The sequence below is a fragment of the Glycine max genome, chromosome 11 (genome assembly GCF_000004515.6).
Source record: "Glycine max cultivar Williams 82 chromosome 11, Glycine_max_v4.0, whole genome shotgun sequence".
Taxonomy (NCBI): domain Eukaryota; kingdom Viridiplantae; phylum Streptophyta; class Magnoliopsida; order Fabales; family Fabaceae; genus Glycine; species Glycine max.
Genome location: NC_038247.2, coordinates 6,919,505 through 6,944,778, shown reverse-complemented (window position 1 = coordinate 6,944,778; position 25,274 = coordinate 6,919,505). Strand labels below are relative to the sequence as shown.

The 25,274-nt window shown below is 31.8% G+C and overlaps 3 protein-coding genes and 1 long non-coding RNA gene across 7 annotated transcripts; 1 reads left to right on the top strand and 3 right to left on the bottom strand.

Annotated features, from left to right (window-relative positions):
* Nucleotides 1-592: 592 nt before the first annotated feature.
* Nucleotides 593-5,846, bottom strand: LOC112998376 (uncharacterized). 2 transcript variants are annotated; one of them, XR_005887105.1, is made up of 3 exons: nucleotides 5,722-5,846; nucleotides 1,011-5,444; nucleotides 593-905 (listed from the first exon to the last, which is right to left on the bottom strand). It is a non-coding gene; the product is annotated as an uncharacterized lncRNA (long non-coding RNA). The 2 variants fall into 2 exon arrangements; XR_005887106.1 differs by having other exon boundaries at nucleotides 5,579-5,791.
* A 775-nt stretch (nucleotides 5,847-6,621) lies between these two features.
* Nucleotides 6,622-9,237, top strand: LOC100500382 (zinc-finger domain-containing protein). 3 transcript variants are annotated; one of them, XM_026124275.2, is made up of 4 exons: nucleotides 6,622-7,069; nucleotides 8,650-8,734; nucleotides 8,875-9,007; nucleotides 9,168-9,237. In XM_026124275.2, the coding sequence occupies exons 1-3, from the start codon at nucleotides 6,947-6,949 to the stop codon at nucleotides 8,982-8,984; spliced, it is 318 nt and encodes a 105-aa protein (XP_025980060.1). In that variant the 5' UTR covers nucleotides 6,622-6,946; the 3' UTR covers nucleotides 8,985-9,007; nucleotides 9,168-9,237. The 3 variants fall into 3 exon arrangements, with proteins under 3 accessions (XP_025980060.1, XP_025980059.1, NP_001336721.1); XM_026124274.2 differs by having other exon boundaries at nucleotides 8,875-9,019; NM_001349792.1 differs by having other exon boundaries at nucleotides 6,845-7,069; nucleotides 8,875-9,237.
* Nucleotides 9,238-10,476: 1,239 nt separating this feature from the next.
* LOC100790915 (ATPase family AAA domain-containing protein 3-B) lies at nucleotides 10,477-14,474 on the bottom strand. Its single transcript, XM_003538882.5, has 8 exons — nucleotides 14,149-14,474; nucleotides 13,946-14,041; nucleotides 13,512-13,622; nucleotides 13,119-13,428; nucleotides 12,672-12,762; nucleotides 11,995-12,328; nucleotides 11,307-11,455; nucleotides 10,477-11,127 (listed from the first exon to the last, which is right to left on the bottom strand). Exons 1-8 carry the CDS (start codon nucleotides 14,404-14,406, stop codon nucleotides 10,614-10,616), a joined length of 1,863 nt encoding a protein of 620 aa, XP_003538930.1. The 5' UTR covers nucleotides 14,407-14,474; the 3' UTR covers nucleotides 10,477-10,613.
* A 4,923-nt stretch (nucleotides 14,475-19,397) lies between these two features.
* LOC100790396 (4-coumarate--CoA ligase 2) lies at nucleotides 19,398-23,204 on the bottom strand. Its single transcript, XM_003538881.4, has 6 exons — nucleotides 22,022-23,204; nucleotides 21,694-21,892; nucleotides 20,720-20,865; nucleotides 20,515-20,582; nucleotides 20,319-20,412; nucleotides 19,398-19,708 (listed from the first exon to the last, which is right to left on the bottom strand). Exons 1-6 carry the CDS (start codon nucleotides 23,081-23,083, stop codon nucleotides 19,583-19,585), a joined length of 1,695 nt encoding a protein of 564 aa, XP_003538929.1. The 5' UTR covers nucleotides 23,084-23,204; the 3' UTR covers nucleotides 19,398-19,582.
* Between the last annotated feature and the right edge of the window lie 2,070 nt (nucleotides 23,205-25,274).

The following is a 25,274-nucleotide window of genomic DNA, read 5'->3' as shown; positions in this document are numbered from 1 at the left end:
AAATGCAGTTTGAATGTTCATTACCATTAGGGATTTAGGATGGTTGGTTGGACGCCATATCTCCAAACGTTCGCCATCGCATTTGCCGATAGGCTAAAGCTTTCTGCACCTATAAAAATTAAGCAGCGCCCTCTTAATACATACTTCGAAAAGGCTAAACCTTCTGGACTATAAGAGGGCAAGAAGACACACTGATGAATTATTATTTTTACTTGCTGGACTCTTATGATGGATTGCTTAGGCCTAACGAATCAACTAGCATACTCAAACTTGTCAGCCGAATGACATAAATGTATGAAAGAAAATACAAAAAGAAACTCACTAACATCCTCAAACTTGCAATTCCACAAGGCATAGTGCAATAAGATATAAATAATAATTCGTTTTAATGCTTAACCAAGTTAAAACTCGCTAATGTATTATTATTTCCTTCGAAGCTAGAAAACGTTGTAGGTAATGACTCGTTTTTCTATCTGGGTGTGCTACAACGAGTTGTCTTGTTTTCAGGCATGAGATGAAAATTCAGAGGTCATCTCCATCATAAGTACCGATTTTTATTTTATACAAAGGAAATTTTTCTTATCCGTAGGAGTTAAAGATAAATAGATACAAGAATTTATAATAACTCACGCATTGTGCACAACCAATTGAACTAGACCCCTTGATTATACAAAGAAAGTTACAAACTGTTTCAACATTCTCTTATTAAAATCACATTGGGCTCTTTATTCATAAAATTGGAGAAGGAAAGAACAGCCAGTAAGATGCTACGCTACGGCAGAGCAGTGATACTAGGACGGAACATGCAACTAGTTTTAAGCTCTTCTCCTGGCTTGTTTCCGGCAAATCCAGCATCCACCCACGCAGGGTAGCCTCCCCCCCATGTTAACAATATTCTTAAATCCCTGTGTTCACAACATTAACATTATATGTTATGTTATGTGCATGTAGTAAAAAAGTACCGTGAATCAGGTTGATAAATTGAGATTAGTTAAAAAAAAAAAACTTACTGAATCAAGCAGATCAACGGAGGCTCGTTTCACTGTTGCATGCCTGAAATTGTGATCCATTATCATACATCTAGAATATTTGTTGTTGTTTTAGAGAATTGAAGGCTAAAGATTTTTTAACACAATCAAATGATCCTCATTCTTGCATATTTCTGCAACTGGTCAACAAAATCAGGATTTTTCACCCGTCCTGTTGTTCATTTGCAAAACATTCGACTTGTTTACCGAGTGAAATCATACAAAATGTAGGTTTAGACTTTAGAGGGTGTTAAATACTTAAATTAGTATATGATGAGGTTGTTGGAAAAATAAAACCAAAATGAAGGAAAATAAATATGAAGAAGATGCACAGTCTTGAATCAAATAACAAAATAGCAGTAGCAAATTAAATTCAATTGACAACACATGAATAATACATTATAGCATACAATAAGCACAAGGGAAAATTAAATTAAGGGAAAGAATTAAATAGCCTGGGTTGAAGCACGTAAACGCTATCCTTAGAGAGAAAACGCCCCCACTGCACGGGTAAGAAAATTTGATTGCGCTCCTCTCCCCAGATACGACAACCCGTTGGTTCCGATCGTGTGCAGCGAAAGGATCCCCGAACCTTATGAACACCAATGCTCTTACTCTCACAAAAATTAAGTTTTGTATAGGAAAAAGAAAGAGATAAATTTTTGGCAGAAAGAAACTAGAGCTCTCAGTCTGTCATTTCTAGAAAAGAGGAAAGAGATATATATAGGCATTTTGCAACAACAAAATATGACCGTTAGAAATATGACCGTTGGAAAACCAACCTACAGTTGTCACAACAAACATAACAAACTAGTTGACTCATTAAAACAAAATCTTAAGAAAATCTAAAGTAAATATTATTTTATAAAATAGAATTAATATATATTTATAAATTTTAAATTAAAACACAAATATTTACCAACATTCCCCCACATAATTTAAAATTTTAAAATATATTTTCTAAAAGATAATTTGTATAAAAACATAAGAGAAAGAGCATGTGATATTGTATTTCGGTATAAGGAACCTTCCGGGTTTGAGCCTTATACCTAGTGTTTATGAACTTCCATCCGAGAAAAATGTAGTGACTTGATTGTCTTGAACTACATATTCTTTAACCGGACTTTAGTACACAACCCCTACAATATTGGCGTTCAATTAGGTTCTAATCAGTGGTAGCGCGTTACACGGCCTTGCGCTTGTATCTTGTTTCGTGAGTGTCACTTAGAGATTAGCCCATATCTCACAGTGGCGGCCCCACCACCACACTCACTAGGTGAATCCTCAAAGAGTGGGTTGTGACCCCCACCCCTACAATAATTGTCATCGGATTCATTAAGAGGTATTTTTTTTTTTTACCAAAAATACACATATATAAATACCTCAACCTTAATATTGCCACAATTTATAATACACCTCGTCATAGGAATGAGAAACGGACAACTCCGCTAAATTTCATTTTGGTGTACTTTAGTCAACAAACAATTTCGTTGTTACCCGTTGAACTCCATTCATGGGATCACCAATCACACGGAGACGGGTGTCCATTGTTGTAACTAAATAATGGGCTTTAATCTCATTCCCCTCGACGACTCAAATACTTGTTGACATGTCAATCTTTTTGTAAGCGGATCCACAATATTATTTACTGACCTGACAAAGTCAAGAGAAATGACACCATGAGAAATCAAATTTCTTATAAACTTATGTCTCACTCTTAAGTGTCTTCTTTTTTCATTAAAATTTTGCTTGTCACTTTAGATATAGCAATTTGACTATCACAATGCATTGGAATTGGAGGTATAGGCTTATTTAACAATGACAAATCACATAATACATTTTTAAGAAATTCAGCCTCACTAGTAGCAGTATTTAAAGCAATAATTTTTGCTTTCATATGAAATAATAATTTGTCTAGTAGATTATCATGATACTACACAACTAGCTAAAGCAAAGACATAATCACTCGTCAATTTTATTTCATCAAAATCAGAACTTCAATTTTGTATCACCAAATCCCTCAATTACTTTCCAATTTACCAACTGCATGTGCAATATTAGACAGGCCTAGAGAAGTTTGTCAAATGCAACAAAGAAACGATACTTTGAGAATATTTATGTGAAGAAATTCCTTTACTCAAATTTTCTTTAACTTGATGGATAAGAGTCATAAGGAGTAAAAGCATGTTTCGCATCAAAATAATTAAACTTCTTCAATAGCTTTTCAACATACTAAGATTGGGTAAAAGTCATGTCATCATTTTTCTTTATAAGCTTAATACCCAAAATCACATCTACACAACCAAGGTCTTTCATACCAAAATTTCTAAACAAGAAAAAATTTACATCATTTATGAAATTCATATTACTACCAAATATCAATATGTCATCCAGATACAAACATAAAATGACGCATCCATTATCATCAAATTGTTTCACATACACACATTTATCACTATCATTAATTTGAAAATCATACAAAAGAATAACTTAATCAAACTTTTGTGTCAATGCTTTGGAGCTTGTTTCAAACCATACAAAGATTTAACAATTTATTTTTCAAGAAAAAATATTTTCAAAGAAAGTCACATCTCTAGACTCCATAATAGTACCATTAGAAATTTCAGATACTTCTGAATTAATAACTAAGAATCTATAAGTAGTATTATGTAAAAAATATCCAACAAAATATAATTAATATTTTTTTTTTAATTTTCCTTTTCTTATTAATAGGGATATTAACCTTTACTAGACACCCCCACACTTTAAGATATTTCGGATTTAGTTCTCTTTTTCTCCATAGCTCATAAAGATTTTTCTTTTGTTTATAAGGTACTCTTTTAAGAATACGACATGCAAAATATAAAGTTTCACCAAAGTGTTTATTTTATTATTTTTGTGTGTTATATTTTCACAGGCTTATCTTTTATCAATGAGTTATAAATAAAGAGACAATCAGTCAACATGTAACAACAAAATACTTGCAGTAGAAATAATAACATTAAACAATAAAAATTAAAAACCAAACAACAAATGTCCTAATTTTAAAGACTTGTGTTCACAGGATCATTTGACCAAGTAAAAGATAGTTTTCTAATCATATAGGAATGAAATTAGAAGTATGCTTTTAGTTTTTCACATAAACTAATTCTAAAAGCATTTTCTCTTCAAAACCATCATTAATAAAGAAAATATATTTTAAATTTCAAATTATAAGAAAATATTTTTCAATAATCTCTCACTAATGTAAAATTTAAGGAAATGAAATAATATAATAAAACATTTTTAATAAAGCATAATACATTGTGTTTTCATCCATTAATTTTTCAGACTTACTAAAGGGGAGTCAATCATATTCATGACATATATTTTGGCAAAATAAAATGCTACTGCAGAAAAGACTATGCAAGAGAGAAAGTGATAACTAACTTTTCTCTCTAAGACTGTTGGAAAAATAAAACCAAAATGAAGGAAAATAAATATGAAGAAGATGCACAGTCTTGAATTAAATAACAAAATAGCAGTAGCAAATTAAATTTAATTGACAACACATGAATAATACATTATAGCATACAATAAGCACAAGGAAAAATTAAATTAAGGGAAAGAATTAAATAGCCTGGGTTGAAGCGCGTAAACGCTATCCTTAGAGAGAAAACGCCCCACTGCACGGGTAAGAAAATTTGATTGCGCTCCTCTCCCAAGATACGACAACCCGTTGGTTCCGATCGTGTGCAGCGAAAAGATCCCCGAACCTTAAGAACACCAATGCTCTTGCTCTCACAAAAATTAAGTTTTGTATAGGAAAAAGAAAGAGATAAATTTTTGGCAGAAAAAAACTAGAGCTCTCAGTCTGTCATTTCTAGAAAAGAGGAAAGAGATATATATAGGCATTTTGCAACAACAAAATATGACCGTTAGAAATATGACCGTTGGAAAACCAACCTACAGTTGTCACAACAAACATAACAAACTAGTTGACTCATTAAAACAAAATCTTAAGAAAATCTAAAATAAATATTATTTTATAAAATAGAATTAATATATATTTATAAATTTTAAATTAAAACACAAATATTTACCAACAGAGGTAATCTCATATTTTGATACTTTATGGCGGCCCCTTTAATTAAGGACTAGAAACTTGCCAACTTCTGTGATGAACATATAGGGGACATTATGAGCATTCTCTACATGGCTTTTTTGAATTCCTCAACTGACCTTATTTTGGGGGCAAAACAAACAAGTTTAGTTTACTTTCCCTTTTTGTTTTTTTTTCAAACAATTTAAAATGGAAAAGGAAGTTGGAGAAATTCAAACCCTTTGCTTTGCTACCTTACATCGAGATAACGATGACCAGATGAATTGAGCAGATATTAGGCAGCGTGGACATCTATGGTTACAACATTTTGATGGCTGCAAACAGGGATAAATCAAAATGTGAGTGTGAGCATATTAAAGCATAGAATGAAAAATGTTTGAATAAGCTTTTCAACAAACAAGTAAATTGAATTAAGGAGGCAAAAAATAAATTAAATTAACCCATGCACCATATATGCAATTCAACTTTTCCAAAAACTCTCTTGTTAAAGAAGTGCATAAGTTGATTTGAATTTAGGAAAGAAATTTCAATCATCTTATAAATACTCGCTGAAAAGTTTATCTAAAGTGGTTCAAATTTTGAAACTCTCACTCCTTGGAGGCATCCACTCCTTTCTCTATGTAACAAAGTTTAGCACTCAGGAAGAATCAATGCCAGATACAAATTGTACGAAGTGCATTTAACTATTTATGCTGTGAAACAATAGTTTTGCTAAGGCCTGCCTGTGGTGTCGCTACGTTGACCTTTTGATTTATATACTTTACAAGTATTGTCAATAATAGATCGACGTAGCCATGACCGAGCAGCATGCATGTTGCGTGCAAGCCACCTACGCAAATATTATAGAAAAAAATGGCAATATGCTCATTTATTTTTAAACTATACACCCAATATTTGTGTTATAGTATTTGATCCCACCATAATTTAAGAAAACAGCAGTTGAGTAAATTTTTTTCCCACCATAATAGAAGGAAAATAGCCGTTGACTATTATTTTTGGTTACGCCAATCATACAGAGACGTGGCATGATCCTAATCATTGAGAACTAGGTTGGGCAAAACTTCCTGCCATTCTTCTGAGGACCAGAAAAAAATAATTATCATTTCTTTATAGTTTCTATAAATATATCGAAATTTAGTTTTCGTTTTTTTCAGTTTTTTGTATTTATAAATTTTTACAAATCATTCTTGTTAATATTTATTGATGAATTGACATATATCCAAATATATTATATTATGTATTATTTAAAAATAGTCGTTGATGTAGTATATTTATGCCACATTACTATTAAGTTATAATAGAAACTACTTAAAAATAAATAAATTTACAAAAATCAAATCCAATATTTTTTCAAAAGACTAGAATTAAAATTCATCACATTTCTAATAGTTAAAAATATATTTAAATTAAACAAGATAATAATGCTCCTATTCTCATTTATTTATTTAATAACATAACATCTCAAAATGTTTAGATTTTAGAATATTTTTTATTAAATGATTTCAATGTATTTATATCTCAAGATTCTAGGAAGTACTAAGGTTTGTTCAGAATTCAAGAAATCCTAAAGAGCTATCCTATACTTGAATGATCACATACGAGGACTTTAGAAAGTCCTAAAGCCTAGAATTCAATAAATCCATTTGATGGGCCAGCCCAATTGAATGGTGAGAGTTGGCCCGACCTTTCATCTAGTTTGTGTCGTTTTGCGCACGGAGGAGGGTGTGGGTTTCAACTTTCAATTCAGAACGAACGATTCCTTCATTTCCCGAGTGATTCACCGATCTGATAATCGATTGAATTTAGGGTTTGGGAGATGGCGTCGAGTGTGTTGAAGAGCCTCCTCCTGAGATTTTCCTCATCGAGGAACACGACGACCACCAGAAGTTTCAGCCTCGTTACCCCTCAAATCAGCAACCACACCGCCAAGTGGATGCAGGTACATACATTTCTTCCCGATTATCATCTTATGTCATTTCAAAACATATTGTGTTTGATTAAAGTAGCTCTGGAATCAAATTAGGATTATTTATTGGAAATTAGATTTGTGAAATGTTGACGGACGTTATCATTGGCAAGGATTATTCATTTTTAGACGCTGGCGAATCCTCTTTTACTTTCATTATTATTGTGTTAGGTTTTTCTGGCTGGCATATCGTGGATATCCACTATATAAATTTCTCTTGTGCCTTATCAACGCCTGTCTGGAATTAGAGAATTAAAGATCATGTATGCATCTGGTGGGAGAATGTGATAAAAGAATCTAGTGAATTGCTTTTTGCTGTGCGAGAGGGTTGCTAAGTAAATATGCATTCTGAGGGAGGAAAAGTTGAAGAAGCAAGAAGTGGGTGGTAAAGTTTGAACATAACGTAGAGGGAAGGGATCTGTAGTGCCAACTGGGAATTATTGTAGGTTTTCTTGTTTAGGAATTAGGAAATGGATTACACTCCCAAGGGTTAGCATGGTGCATTTTTGATGAAAAAACAGAAACCAAATTGAAAATATCTGGAAAAACAATTGGGTTCAGTACTTCAGTTTGAAGACAAACAGTTTCAGTTTATTTTGGTTTGGTTCAACCTATAAAACTTGATACAATCACTTTCTCAAGAGTACGTGATAGATTGAATTTGAACAACAATTAAAATGCAGCAAAAGCGCAAAACACAACTTCAGTAATAAAAATCTGAAAGAATGCAGCCATTAACTTTATACAATCATAAAAATACAATTGACGTGTTCCTTTTTTAAGACTAAATGAATGAACAGGGTTGAATAGTGGGGATCAATTTCAACGATGTGAATGCAATATGACTCAAGAGCACAATGATATATAAATGACAACCCAGCTTGATTCAACAAAAATGCAAGGGTTCATAATGGAAACTTTGAACTGTTGATCAGCAACAAAAGTGACTTCAAATGGTTCGATTATGGCAATAACTTCAAATAATTTAGCCAAGTGGCAGTCAATTCAAACAGATGAACACCGCAGACTGGCAGTATCAGCTTTGAGGGGGAATGGAGAGAAGAGTTAAAAGTTTGTTCCATTGAATGATATCTAGGTCAACCCAGCTTTGATCCATTGATGTACTGAGTAGAAACTTCTTGTAACGAGATGAAGAGAGGTGTTAAAAATTTGGATTCTTCATCTTTAATAGATATCTTTTTAATAATTAACTGGGTACAGTTTGTTCAACTGTAGATAATTAAATTGAACAGCTTCATTGCTAAAGAACTGAATTGAATATTGTTTTTTTCTTGCCTACCCCTATTTGGATGCCTTTCCCTGCTGTGTTTCTGACTATTTAGTTGGTTTTGTGCTTTTGTCCTCCTTAATCTAAAATAAAGAGGACAGTGGCTAGGTACTTTCTTTTCAGTGGCTTCAACTTTATGTACTTTGTTAGCAAGTTTAGGCTATAGGAGTTGGTTTCATGGACTGGAATCTTAACGAATTCCTGCTCACAGAATTGTTCTTAGGAAGATGTGAAACTTAAGTTCTTGTTTCTACTGTTGTAATAGGATACAAGCAAGAAATCTCCGATGGAGCTGATTAATGAAGTTCCTCCAATTAAGGTTGAAAGCAGGATAGTTGCTTGTGAAGGAGGTACAGCTTTTCGAAATTCTGTTCTCTTCGAACATGAACAGGATTTAGGGGAGATACAAACCTTATATAGTTTCCAGTCATACATTTTATAAATAATTTAGGAGTATAACTAATCTGGATGTTGCTGTCGGTGGTTTCAGATACCGATCCTGCCCTTGGACACCCGATTGAATTTATATGCCTTGACTTGCCCGAGCCAGCTGTTTGCAAATATTGTGGCCTTCGTTATGTTCAGGATCATCACCATTAGGACTGCTTTCTACAAGTATTCTGGTGTGTGTGCATGTACGGAATTTCTGCTGAACATTAATGTTTTGGGTTACAATGTTTTCTGACTAAATCATGGTTTAACAAATATACTTTGTTACAATTTGCTAAATAAGATGTTCATGTACCATATGCTGGTGATGTTGGTTTACATTGTTATGTGCAGAGTAAGTAATTGTGAGACTGGAGGTGCTGCTTCATTGAGCGATCTATTTTATATAATTCCTAATTTGCAAGCTCCTGAATCCTCTGATAACACTACTTTTCAGTTTTCACGATCCTGGATAGTGAATGTTAGAAGCAACCTTAAATGGGGGTAGACGGCTGCCTAGCTCATTTAAATTTGCCTTTTTTCTATCTTCGAGGTCCTAATAAAGTAAAGTTTTAATTTATAGTCTTACTCTTTAGTTTTCATAAAATTGTATTTCATTTAAAAGTTTATCCAATGATTAATGGAAATATTTTAAGGATATGATGTAGCATAGCATTCATTTCTATTGATATAAAAAAGAGAAAAAAAATACATAAATGTTATTTTATATTAAAATAAAAAATGGCTTCAAAGTTCTTATTATTTATTTATGTTTAACTAGTTTATACATTTTTTTCCTTTGTCATTTCTTACAGATAATAATCATGTGACATTCTTGCCAAATCTTCATTTATTTTTTAGAACTGAATATTAAAAATTAGAATTAACGTACCAAAACTGTATATCGACTTAAGTATCAGAATTAAAAAGTACAATTATAGGAGAGAATCAAATAGGGTAAATTTAGTGACTTTGTTAAAATGAAAAAGTGTAGTTAAATTGAACCCTCACCTAGATGTATGTTAGAATTAAACTTCAGTGATATATTTAGTGTTTTTCTTTTTGAAAACCTAGGCAATATTTTTATACCTAAGTAATCAACTAATCATATGATAACGTACGATAGAATAGACCTCTTTTACAGATTAATTGATGAAGTAAATCCCGTCCATCGTAAACTGTAATACTTTTGTATTTTTGAAGACTCGGGACTGAATTACAAAGCTTGTTTACTCTTCGTATATACTTTTGATCTTAAATAACACAATTACAACAATACTATCATTATATAAACCAACAACCAACCAACGAGATACAAACTGGATAGTAACCAAAGTTTTGTGGCGATGATATTGGTGGTTAATCCTCCACTAAATTACGTACCCCCAATTCTCTACTCATTTGCATACATGGTCAACCGCCATAGTATTGAAACCCACAAAGTATTATTGTAATTAGTACGATATAAACAAATTACACAGGAAAATAGAGCCTCTCCTCGACCATGTTAGGGTTTTTCAAGAAATACAGCAGGTAAGTTACAATGATAGCATGAAACTCTAGTTTATTGTCAGTGGTCAAGATGATGAATATTCAACGTGACAGCAAACCCTCAATTAGCTGCTACATTTAGCGATGAATATTGAATAGTGATTATCAGCCGTAAATGAAACACTACTAAATTCAAATTCCAAAATCTTCCCATCAGTTAGGGAAATCAATAAATAACAGCATGCCCAGAACAGAATGCAATGGGCCAGCCCTATATTATAAGGGTTCCAACAAAATCTATAAAAATCCTCATGCGATAGGTTTATCACCAGCTGCCAATTTTATTCTCTGTTGATGCTCTGCAACTTTATAATCTACCACTTCACGGAACAAGCTTGGATCAAGCACACAATTCTCACTTCCATATACAGCAGCTTGGACACTTGCCATCAGTTTTGCTATTTCTCTTCCAGAAAATCCCTCCGTTTTAGCAGCAGCTTCCTTTATGATATCATCAGTCAATCCCTTAATTTCTATTTGTTGCGGTTTTCCTTTGAACAAATCTTTAACGAAACTAGATTTTCCTGATCCAGCTTGGGCTATGTACTTATCCAAATAGAGCTTAAGAAGTTTGAAGCGCTCCTCTTCCCCAGGCAAGGGAAATTCTAGGACTTCATCTATTCTGTCTGTAACAGCTGAATCAAGATCACCAGGACGATTTGTGGCAAGAGCAAGGACTATGTCTTTAGACTGGTCACCAGTTCGGGAGAGAAGGGCATTTAATGCACTTCTTTGTGCTTCACTCATGTAAGTCTTGTTCCGCCTGCAAAATCCATCCAATGCAATGAATTCATTCAAACAATTTTCATGCAAAGAATGGTACTTTCATTTAAAACAAGCAACATCCTGAGTAGGCTGCATCTAGCTGCTCTTGATCATCTTATATTGCCATGAGATAAGAGAAGCATAATAAATGAAAAGCAAGGAAGAAGTATTGCTTACTCGCACAGAAATGCATCAGCTTCGTCAATGAAAAGCAATAAACCCTTATTTGATTTCTTAGCCCAATCGAACAACTGGTGTATCTTTGTTACAGCCTGCGGTCCCAGTGGAGCAACGTCACCTCCAGTCATTAATGCGTAATCTAATCCCTGCATTAAATTAAAAAAACACAAATTAAGTAAAATAACAACTTATCTGGAAGGAATGGATCCCGGTTAAAAACATAAAATAAAATAGAAGACGATAATGAGTCAACTCATGATGATGATGAAATTTAGTGTTTCATAAAACATGCAATAACCAGAAACATGATACTGACTAACTGTTTCAAGTACTGAATTCCACACAAATGTGAAAATTTTGTATTTAGAAAAGTATGGGGAACATAAATTTATAGAGAAGTTAAAAAATACTTTTGGATTTATTAATTATATGTCCTAAATTGCCAGCAAAAGTTATGAAACAATACAAAATAATAAAAATATGAAGATAGTTTTATTGATATAATGTATTCACACCAATTAATACAAAAGGATAACATAAATTCAAAATTTCTTCATTAAATAGGAAAAAAAACCCAAGTTTGAACAACGCACCTAGTTATTTGACCCAAGAACAAGAAAGGTAGATGATATGAAATACTTGAAATTTGGAATAAGTAGATCAATAGATAAGTAAAAAATCATACAGATTTACGAGCTAACTCCCTAGCAGCCATTGTCTTTCCTGTTCCAGGAGGGCCATAAAAAAGCATGTTTCTGAATGGCGCTTGATGTGCTTTTGTATTTGCCGTAGCAGAAGACAACTGCTGAATTCTTTTTTGAAGAGAAGGATGCAAAATCACATCACCAAAACCATTTCCATTTTTCAAAGCAGATCCTGGATTAGTATGTCGTGATAGGGAGCTCATGGTGCGAGAAAACATGCCAGACCATGGGTATTTCCCTCTGGATGACTCTCGGATCAATGATGGTTGTCCCAATATTCTATCAATATATCCCCAAATTACCCGTGCACCTTCCCTGAATTAGACCAAAAAGATCAATGTGAATATAAAACAGCACAAGCCATGATTTCACTCACAGCAACCGATGAGCATAACGTCAAAGGTCCAGTATGAACAAAATTATGCAACTCTAGCATGCAAATGACACCAAAGTGGAATTTTTCCACTGGATAAGAAATATCTCATGAAGAAAAGGGAAAAAAACAAGGTTCTTTCAAGTTTAAATTTCTAAAAGTAAGGCTGGAAAAATAGTACATGATATATCTCATTACTACATTGCCCCACTGTTTTCATTTTTAAAATAAGGGCGTGATGAAAAAATGTCAGCAATAACCAATAATAGCATAGTTAATGTATACCTTGTAGTGTAGACCCCTGCTGCCAGAGCAGTCACTCCACCAACTGCTACAACCAACTTATTTTGATCTGTTAGAATGGCTCTTAATCCCCCTGCAACATATAGATAAAGGTTTTTAACTCAGATTGTTATTGATTGGAGTTCATCCAACCCAGTCAAGCAAAAACACTTGTGTCAGTAAGTAATGAGGGAAAACTGAATAAAAAGTTATAGGCTATAGATTAAAGCCAAATGGTTCACTGAGTACACAATTATGAAGGTAGAATAAGATAAAATAACAAGTCACTCCAAAAATTAATGTTAAATGAATTTTTAGAATCAGTAGAGTATATTCAGAATGATTCACTCACACACTTAAAACCATAAATGCATATATGTGGAGACATCTGTTATCTTCTTAGCTTGTGAATACAAGTGTTAGCATATTGTGCATCTGGTAGAAATGTACCTCCGATATGTTCAAAAGTAGTATTTATGGCAGCAACCCATTTTTCTCGTTCAGCATTAGCACGATCAACCAACATTCGCCTGTTAACATCTTCTGCTAGCTTTGCTTCGTGTGCTCTTCCTTCTGCTTCTGCCATAGCCCTTACTCTGATTGTTTCGCGTTCAATCTCAGCCTTCTCTCTTTCAGTTTGCCTTCTTTGAGCTTGAATTTGTTCTTCTGTTGCACGTCGAGCTTGCTCCTGTCTGATTGATGATTCCTCTTGCAGTTTCACTAGTTCTTGGTTCCTGGCCCGATGGTATTCATTTTCTGCCTGACAAAATAATAATGCAAGATTGAGAAACACTCATAAAATGACAAAGCAAAAGCCCTGAGCTTCAAAAGACTAAATAATACCTGCATCCTCTTCCTCGCCAACTCATCCTCATATTTGGCCATTTGGGATTTTGTTTGTGCCTGATGCTGCGCTAGCTTTTTTTGTTCATCATATATAATCCTTTGTCTTTCCTGCCGGGTGAACCAATTGATAGGCCAGAAAATAAATCAGAACAGACACAAAACATCCTGAAGTAGTACACAGCACAACATTCTGCCGCCAAGGTTACAATGAAATAGGATTCTGGTGACATGAAATTCATCATGCAACAGCTAAAACTTACCAAGCAAAGGACATGATTTCTTAAACTATTAGACAACATTGATTTACATTTTACAATATTCAAATATTGGCAATCCCAAGCAAAATAGGCATGATGGAGACCCAACAGGGTAAAATTCAATACTTGTTGTCATTGCATATAATAAAAACAACGAGGATAAAAGGAACTTACAGTCTCATGCTGTGCTTTCATTTGCCTAAACTCAGCAACCTTTGCAGAAAGTTCAGTTTGTTTTGTCTCCTCTTGCTTTTTGATAACTTCAAAGACCTATACTATAAGAACCAAGTTAAAAAAAAAAAAACGACGACGCAGAATAGGAATAGAAATAGTGAGTGGGGTTGAATAGAATGGGAAAGTGGGCATAAAGCTGAAACCTTTTTGCCATGGGGTGATTTAGAAATTTCCCTGAGAGCCTTGACCCCTCTCTCGAGGGCCTCTGGATCGAACCCAGCAGAAGTGGTCCTTGGATGATCGTTTCGAACCTTAGGCGGCGGCGGCGCCGGGGAAGGTTCAATTTCAGAAGGATTCGGTGGTAAAATCCCATCTGCATAAGCATTGTTCTGATTCAGAGATGCAGCTGCAGTGGCGGCAGCTATGGCAGACAACAATCCCGCTGCGTACGTTTTCGCCATTGAAGGAAGGAAGGAACAAGAAAAGGGGTTTTAACCAAAATCCTCTCTTTTCCGAGGTTTTGGTAGGGTTTCCCACCAAATGGATCCAACTCTTTGGGGCTCCGATCCGACTCATTTCAGTAATGGGTCTGCTTAAATTATAAAAATATTAAAACAAAAATATTATTATAGACCTGATAAAATAAAAAAAGTTGCTTCCTCAAAAAGAATTAACTCAACTAGAATCAGACCACTAATGGTATATTTGTATTTTCACTATTTCGTATGGAACACGTAGAATGTAAATCTACACCAAGAATTTGGAAAGTTAAAAATGATAAGTGAAAATATACATGTAAGAAATAAAGTGAAAATTAAAATAATGCATATTGAATTAGAATTTTTTTAAAAATTAATAAAAAGTATTATCGTATTTAATTAAAACTTTATTTTAACCCAAAGGGTTTGCGTAATATTCTAAGGTCCTTTCACATGAGTAAAAATAATTCATTTAGTGAACCGAAAGAACTCGAGAGAACTCTATTGTTTCATTTGATTCAGTTGACTGACTCATTATTTCTACTGCAATCTAAAATTCTCATCTTTTTCTATTAACTATAAGTAATATAGTATTTTAAAAATTATATTAAAAAAGGTTGTTTAATTACACTCACATAACTATCTTATTAAATTCTTTAATCCAAATGCAAAAAATAAAAAAAAATCAATAAATATGTATTCAATTTATTTTCTTACTTTACTACACAGTACTATAAAAGAAAGGAGTATAACAAATAATATAAAAAAATGTTATAATATCGAATTACAGGTAGAGATATTGATAACACATATAGAGTTGACAGTGTTTTATAACTAATCGATTAAGCTCTTCTTGTAGACCACCTAAAAAGAAAGGATAACACTAAGTCGTCTTTGACCTAAGATAAAAAAAAATTAAAACTTTATTTTAGAAAGATAGTAAAATTAATTATATTTAATTAATATTTTTTTATAATTTTATAAAAAGTATTTTGTTATTTAAAAATATATAAATTTTAATTTTTTTTAGGATGGATTTTGATGAATTTTTTCTAAAATGGATTTTGATGAATTCTAAGAAACCTTTTAGTATAAAATATAAAATAACACCTATCAAATAATTACATTCAAGTCTTTGAGATTTTTCCAAAACTTTCTTTCTTGTCATACTTTTCTTTCTTTTAGTTAAAGACAATATAGACATTAATAACTTTATTCGCAAAAAATGTCAATCGTTATGATAAATTTTCAATCAACAGACAAATCTTCATCAACATTACGATGTCCATAATTTTGAACGTATTATTTAGATTCATTAACAAGAAAATAGTGCATGGACGGACTAATATAACTTTAGATATGTGGAGAGTTAGTATACATGAGGATATGGAGTTAGAATATTAATTTGATCAGTTATTAAAAATTGGAAAAAAAAATATATTATTTTTTTTTATCCAAGCTTATTATTTATTTGTTATCGACTCCTTTAAAAAAATAAAAATTATATTGATTTTATTTTTTTTATAAAAAATCATCATTTATTTTTAAAATTTGAATATTTTTTAGAAATTCATAAAGCACTTTGAATTCTTATAAATTGATAAAATTCTTTTCATATTATAAATTCATTAAAATTCAAACAATAAATCTAATCATAAATCTTTTAAAAAAATCTTAAAATTCATTATATTTTTATAAAATCTTTTAAAATCTAGAGGTTTTTTATATCAAAATATTTTTTAAAAATCTTAATCCAATATAATCCTTGAAAAATGTTGAATAAATTCATCCCATGAAAAATGAACTTTGAATAATTTTAAATTTAATCGAAAGATAAATAAAGTATAATAAAAAATTATTTTATTCAAGAATTGAACTCAGGAATACTTAATTTAAGGGCATCAATCACTTATGCCTAATATAAAATAATAAATAAAAATAGGTGAAAAATAATGCAACAAATCCCACAAATTTAAAAATTATTTTCATCTCGTATAAAACGTCTTCTATAGTTAGCTCACTCTATTGTAGATGTTATTATGTGTTGGTTCCAGCAACAAATTGTGCCTAACCAAGTCAAAATAACAAATTAAGTTGTACATAACATCAAAAGCAGAAATGCATTCATGGTTTTAAAATCTAGCAGAGAAAATAGGCAAACATTAAATGTTCAATATTTATTTTCTCCATCTCTTGAGACATGTTAAGCAAGGTTGCGAGCATGTCATTGTTGGTGTCAAAACCTGTTTTCAACCGTTGGTTAATCAAGTCATGGAAGACCTTCAACACCTTCCCAGAACTAATTAATATATATTAGCACTTCGATTTCTAATGCCCTGTGGTGTGGATCAACCATCTTCAAGGCGGGGAAGTAATTAATCTGCCAAGTTTGGTTTTCCACCCTCTTTCACGATATTGGCCACTAGCTCCTTGAATTGTTCCAGTACTTTACCCGAAGACTGAACCAAATCCTTTGAGAAAACAATGTTGGCCGGACTTGTTGCACTTTTTACGTCGAAGATGATCTTGGCTTGCATCAAGGGTTTTGTGGGCGAATAACTGATTGTTGCATATTTTCCTATGGTAACAACGATAAAGAGGTGCATGTCATGGGCATGAAGGCCATGCAATGATGGTGGTGGTTGTGAACGGTGCGGTTTGACGATAGGAACTGATCGATCATGGGTTTGGAGCACCTCTTTTTGGCCATGTTAGATGAAGAAACCACTATGGTACGTGGTTAATTGTCCCATATATCTTTAATGTCATTAATTAATGGGCCATGCACGAATCATGGCAAGCTTGGCAGAGGAGTGAGTTGATGGAGATTTCCAATGATGGGATCGAAGAGGGTAAGGTCCTGGTGGAAGCTTGTCCTTGTGTTTGATGCTAGCTTCTTGATGATAGCATGAACTGTGATGCATGTCATCATAATTAAGTCCATCATTATTTGTGGTGGAGAGTGGTGTACGTGGTACAATATTGATGTAGAATTAGTATATTTATATTGCTTTCTCAAAGTTTTTTTTAAGTAACAAATAATTTCAAAGTGATAATTATTTTGAAATCTTGAGAATTATGATTTTATATATCTTGGTCATTGTTAAATGAAAGTTAAGGTACGTTGCTTCTACTCAAGTTCCAATTTAGAGGTTATATGTTGAGGGAGGGATGGAGGTTGGGCATTGTGGGGATAATGCTTCCACTAATTTTTTTTGTTTTTATTTATGTAATAGATATGTATAATTATTATTTATTTTTATAATTTAAAATATAATAAAATAAGCCTCTTCATAATATGAATATTATTCCACAAATTAGTTTTAGTCTCACTCTTTTTATTTTCTCAATAAACATTTAAAATATTATTCCTTTTCATCTTATGTGTATTTTACATATTATATTTTAATTAATAAGAAAATCTCTCGTTGATTTTAAATTATCTCTTTTATCTTTACATACATATATAATTTTTTAATTTTTAATTTCTATCATTTAAAACTTACTTTTTTTATCTTCATCTTTCAATTAAATTACAATAATTTTTTTTCAAAATAAATTATCAATAGTTAAAAATAATCTTAAATCATAATTAATTTTTCACTATAAATTCAAATTATAAATTATATATTTAATTATATCTTTTATTATGAACTTTAATTATAACCTAATTTATATGTTAAAAATTATTTATTTATTATTTAAATTTTAATTATCTAGATTAAATATTTTTTGAAAAAAAAATAAATATTGATTTATGATTCATAAATTAAAATATTGATTATGTAGATGAATATTGCTCCACAAAAAAAAGGGGGCCGGGGGATGTCACTGTATATGCTGCCATTGTTTTTCATTTTACCGGCAATTCTTTAGCAGAGGCAGTATTTCAGATTTTAAATTATCCAAGCTGTTAACAAATTTAGAGGCAATTCTTTAGCAGCACATTTGTTCCCACGCGCGTGTCAAAACAGAGTCAGTAGTTTAGATTGAAAATGTAAAGCTGTTAACAACTTTTGAAAAAAATTGGGATGTGACTAGATTTGCAGCAAGAATTTAAATTACATTATTTAAAAGTATGTTTATGCAACCGTAGGTTTATCCGAATAGTCAATGATTTTGAGATTTAAGCAATTTTTTTATTAAGATTTGATATAATTTAACTTATTAATTCTTATTTTATTATTTTAAGTTTTTAATCCTTAAAGTTATTATAAAAAATTATAATTAAGTACAAATTTTCTCAATACATGGGAAATAAAAAGCAACAACTAAAATCTCAAATGAACAGCACCAGTAAAATCTACTACCTTCCAGAAAATCGCCAGAGAAATGCAAAGTAGACTCCTGATAAGTGTTGCAATAACCACAAATAGCTTATGAAGCTAAACAACATGAGACTTCTAATAAAGTGCATGTGGAAACACATCAGATTCTTTAATTTTCCTATCATTTCTCTATATAATAAACCAAACTTTTTTTTAAGTATGATGAAGTTTTTGATTGACCATTCAAGGTATCAATTTGCATATGTTAAAAGTTATTTAACAGTCACTTAATCTTGAAATTTTATCTGAAACTGCCTTAGTCAACGTGCTTACTTCTAGCTAGCTAGTTGCCTCTATTACATATAAGACATTATACATCTTTAACTAAATATTGACAGCAACGTGTGCACATGTTTTAGTTTATAATTGTGGCCCTCTTCTTTTCGCCAATACTGTACACAAATGCAACTCATTTTCAAAATTAGATTTAAATTTATTAATCATATAGGTGCATAAAGAAAAATAAGTGTTGAGGTAATAATACTTATATGGATACACGAATGAAAATTCTTTAATCTAAATTTATCTTCTATTTTATATAGATATATATACATAACATAAATAAAGACACATATTATGTATGACATTGATACTAATTCACTTATATATACCTTAGATAGCAAACAAAGAAGAAATTGGTTTTTGTATATATAGATAGATATTCACCTATATAATTCACTTATATATACCTTATATATACCTTAGCAAACTAAAGACACTGTATTGGTTTTTGTGCCATGGGGCATGCATGCACCCTTCATTTATTACGCATTAATAATAATAGAATAGCAAACGAAGAAGAAATTAAGGAAGACAATGACAAAAGAGTTCTAGGTCCTCTGAATAATAATGCTCGCGAGCTTTGCTCTGAGTTCTTTTCTTAATATCTTTCCGGTTGGAGACTTTGGAATTGCAGGAACAAAATACACTTTGTGTAGTCTTTTGTAAAACACTACCTGTTCAGAACAAATTAACACCCATATATTTGTCATTCTCTTATTTATTTGAACTTCGTCCATGAAATTTATATAGCTTTCATACAGTATGGTGAACTAAACGTATGCCATAAATATGGTAATTTCCTTTTTTACAACATCTTAAAAACTTTGTGCACAATATTATATATGCTTTATATATATAATTTTCCTTCTGAAAATTTTTACGACATCATTCCATCACATTTTAGTTACTAATATACTTAAGCCGGCCTGTTAATGAATTCTTATAATAATTCAATTCTGTTGATGATATACGGTGGCGTTAATTAACGTTAAAAAAACATACATTGCTATTGAATGAAAATGAAAATCATATATTTTTTTAACCAATGTATATTTTAGCCAAAGATACTAAAATCTATTTAAAAAGTTAATCTCTTAAAAAAAAATATTTATACTTGTAAAAATGCTGAGATTATAATTTTTCAAATATATATATATATATATATATAAATTCAGGTAAATTCGTGTCTATATGATGAGTATTAGCAGAGTTAAATCTTTTTAATACGAAAACTAAACACGAATGCCTTTTATGAATAATTAATATTATATCATATATGTATACCTGTTTCGCTATAAAATCCTTGACTGCCTCTTCTGTAAGATCAAAGCCCACCACGAAAGCCACTGGAACTTCACCTGCAGCATCGTCGTTTTGCCTGTAATTAAGCATTTGGTTCCAATGAGAATATCATTATAATATTATTACTCAGAAATTGTAGTATATATTAGCTCTAATTTGAACGTTAATAAATACTTACGGGACAACGGCCGCATCTGCAATGGAAGGGTGGCTCATAAGAAGGTCTTCAAGTTCTGCTGGTGGCACCTAATAGATCAATACGTAAAGGAATAATTAAGTATATAACAACGTATGAGATTAATTGATAAAGTTATTTTTTATTAATTAATTTCCTGTGTAAATTTTGCAAGTCAAATCAAGAAGACACATATCAATGAATATACCTGGAAGCCTTTAAATTTGATGAGCTCCTTGGCCCTGTCAATCAGGAAAATCTCATCATCATCATCGACATAGCCAATATCGCCTGTATGAAGCCAACCATCTACGTCAATAGTTGCTGCAGTAGCCTTCTCGTCATTCAGGTAACCTGAAAATTTTGAGTGTGCATATATATATATATATATATTATGAGTTATACATAACAACCTAAAATCAAAATATTAATTAAGCTAGGTATTTGATAGTTGATACATAAGATACTACGTACGTATACCTTTCATGATACTTAAATACAATTCTAGTTATTGAAAAATTATATTTAAAATTTTTAACATGGAGGTTAATCTCTATATTTAAATAAAGTTAAATGACTCATTCGATCCCCATATTTTTATTATTCATATTTTTTAATTTTTATAATTTAAAAGTAATTTTTTTAATTTATATAATTCACATTTTAATTTTTTTAGTCTAGTTTAAAAATAGTCTTTTAATTTTTATAATTTGTATTTTAATTATTTTTTAGTCTTTATAGTTTGAAAATAATTTTTCAAATTCTTATAATTTATATTTTAATTATCTTTTAATCTTTATTAAAAAATATATAAAAACAATTAGGTATAAATTATTATAATTTATCAATTATTTTTTTATTATAAATTATTTTATGATAAATTAATTATGACACTAATATTTTTGTAATTAACTGTAGTTGGTAATATTAATCATTTTGATACTAAAAACTAAAAAAGAATTAAAATATAAAATATATGGATTAAAAAAATTATTTTTAAACTATAGAGACTAAAAATAAATTAAAATATAAATTATAAGAATTAAAAAAACTCATTTTTAAATTACAGATATGAAAAGAGAATTAAAATATAAATTATAGAAAATAGAAAAAATATTTTAAAACTATAAAGAATTATAAAAATTAAATCTTTAAATAAATATAAATATAGGATGTAGGTACCTTTCATGATCTGTTGGCCACGGATGCAAATTTCGCCAGGGTGGTTAGGGGGAAGAGAAAGGGCAGTAAGAGGGTGAATGACCTTCAACTCAGCATTTCTGACTACTGTTCCGCAAGAGCCTGTCTTTGTCGGGAATGGATACTTTGCAAACCCTAAACACATCGCCAACACCGGTCCAGCCTCTGTCATCCCGTATCCCTATACATATGCACCATTCTGTGACCCCCATCAATTTAATTTGTTTTTCATATTAAGGAAAAAAGTTGTGTATAGCTTCTCACTTTAATTATAAACTCTTAAATACTTGGGTATGAATATCTGGGTTACCTGTCCCAGAATTGCGTTGGGCAACCTATTCCGTAGAACCTCTTCCAACTGGTGCCCCAGCGGCGCAGCCCCGGACATGACCAACCGTATGGAGCTCAAATCATACTCCTCCACCGCGGGGTTCTTCGCCAGCGCCACCACGAGAGGCGGCACCACCATCGCCACGGTGACCCTGTGCCTCTCAATCTCCTCCAGCAGCGCCCTTATCTCAAACTTTTCGATCAACAAAATGGCACTCCCCGCTCTGAGCGCGCACATCATGACACTGTGCATGGAGAATATGTGAAACAAGGGAAGCACGCACAGCACAACGTCCTCTTCCTTCAGGTACACGTTCGGGTTCTCTCCCTCCATGTTCTGCGCCACGCCCGTCACCAGGCTCTTGTGCGTCAGAACCACCCCCTTCGCCAGCCCCGTAGTCCCCGACGAGAACGGCAGCGCCACCGCGTCCTCCGCCGATATCTCCACCTCCGCCACCTCGCTCTCCTCGCCTTCCCGGAAACTCATGCAGTTCTCATCCGCCGCCGGCTCGTCCACGGTGACCACCTTCAAACCCTGTTGTTGGTCGAGCTTGTGGACGTGGGCGGAGAGGGTGACTACAAGCTTGGCCTTGGAGGCGGCGAGTTGCTTCGTGATTTCGGCGGCGGTATAGAAGGGATTGGCGGTGGTGGCCACGGCGCCGAGCATGGAGGACGCCATGAAGAAGAACACGAACTCCGGGGAGTTCGGGAGGAGAATCATGATGACGTCTCCCTTCTGGATGCCCAGCTTCGACATGCCGGCGGCCACCCTTCGCGATGTCACGTGAGTTTCGCCGTAGGTGTATTTTCTGCTGCCGGCGATGAGGCATGGCCGGTCGGCGATTTCGGGGAGTTTAAGGAAGCAGTATTTGTGGAGGGGGAGGTTGTTGGGGAGGGGTATGTCTGGTAATTTAGATTTGAAAATGTGGGTAGTTTGGGGTGATGATGATACATCAGAAGAAGTAGTAGTTGTTGTTTTAGGTACACACGATTCTGTAGAGCTGTGTTGAGTTTCAAAAGAAGTAGCTGCTGCTTCTGACATTGTGAATTTGTTTAGCTCTGAATTTACACACAAGTAGTGTTGCTATGCGTGGTTTGGGGTAACAAAGGAAAAATGACGAAGGCTAGGAAAAGCTTAATTTATGATGGAGGAATGAAACAGATCGAGAGAATAGACATATATATATTATTATAAAGTTAGGTAGGGAAGATGCAAAAGGAATTTTTTGCGTAGTCAAGCCAGTCTCATTCAAAAACAAGTGTTGGTGTGAAGATTGGAGAACGAAGTTACCTACCTAGTTTATTTTTTTTGGCTTTTGGTAAAGATCTTCGGCTTACGTACCTACTTAGTTTTCTGCATGTACTAGTGTGTGTGGGATACTCTCATGCAATATGTTTGTACATCTTCCTTTTTTTCATATTGCTCTACAAGTATACTCATTTTAATAATAATAATAATAAAAATACTCCGTTCCTCTTAAAATAAATTATCACATTTGGAAAAAAAATTGTTTTAAAACAAGTGTTATTTAACTTTTTTAATGTAATATTATTTTTTCACTAATATTTTTAATTTTATTTTAACTTTTTCAATGAAATGTTAATTAATACTAAAATTAGTTTCATAAAAGAATCTTATTAACCAATGTCTTGTCCTTAAAGCATCGTATTGGATATATCATGGAAGAGCCTAAAAAAATATCATAGACAATTATTTTAATAAAAATCATTTACTTTAAGTTTTTAATCAATACCCTCAAGGTATCTTTATAAAATTACTACTTTTTATTTATTTATGAATTTTTCTTGATTTGTATAAAATAAATTAGGATAACACTTATTTTAGATGAAATGAGTATTTAAACACTTGTACATTCCACAGTTTTTCACCTTAATGAATTATTTCAAGTTCAAATTCTAGTTATGTAATTAAGTTAATTAAATTTTTAGAATGAGAATTTTATTGTCAATTATACTTTTTTTCAAACAAAATTTATTTTAGCATGATAAATAAATGCGTTTGAATCCTTCCTCAACGAAATGTTAATATTTTTTTCTTCTAGTGATCAAAAGCAATGACTCACAAAATTTATTTTATTATGTAATTAACTTCACCTGCCACTTATAGCATACGGTTTTTCGTTATTAAATTAATTGAGGTAAATTTCATCCCTTTTTTTTGTATACTTTTATGACTCTGTCCCTCTTCATGATGTAAGCCCCGGAAATTGATGTACGACTTTTCTATTATGCGCGGGACTTTTAAATATTATAAACGGAACTCTGCTATCTGATATATATGCCGATAGATTTTGAAGAGAGGTTTGCCGATAGATTTTGAAGAAAAACTTGTCACATAATTTAAAACATTATCATCATTTTTAAATAATTAGTATTACGTACATTTTAAATTTTCCGTATCCATATAGAAATTGTAAGTAGTTTGTTATACGCATGAAATGTTAATGACAATTTTGTAAATCACACCTAAAGAGAGACGATAGACCAATCCAATCAAAGCTAAACTATAAAAAATAAATCCAAAAAAATTGAATGGATTGAAAATGAAAATTTTTAATTGGATTAAATCAGATTTTAAATTTAATTTTAAAAATCAATACAATTCAATCCAAACTAAGCGTGCATATATAAAATTAAATAGGTATATATTTATGAAAATATGACATCAGATTTTTTTCTTCATAATTTTATTCCATTATTTACATATTATTAATTTAATATGAATGATTTGAGAGAGACTTGGATGTATTTTTTTTATAACACGAATTCCTTTATCAGATGTAATTCAAAATTAATTTTTAAATTATTTAAAAAAAATGAAAATTGAAATATTAATCGACAGATTATATTAAATTAACTATTAACATTAATTGACGGTCTGTACTTGAATGATCCAATAACATCATTGTATATATGTTCTTTTTTTTTTAATAAATTTCAATAAATTTAGTTTTGCAGTAATAGATGTCCTTAAAAAAAATTCTAACTTAATCAATATATTTAAAGGGATTAAATATATTGAAATACTTTTTGTACAAGTACGATGAAAATTATGAGATATATTAATGATAGAGTAAAGTGTAAAATAATGAAATAAAAAGAAAACAACTTATCAAATTTATAATTTTTTAAAAAAATTGAAAAATCAATTATTATGATTGACAAAATAAAACGTAATTCAGCTTCTTAAGATATCAAATTATAGAATCGCA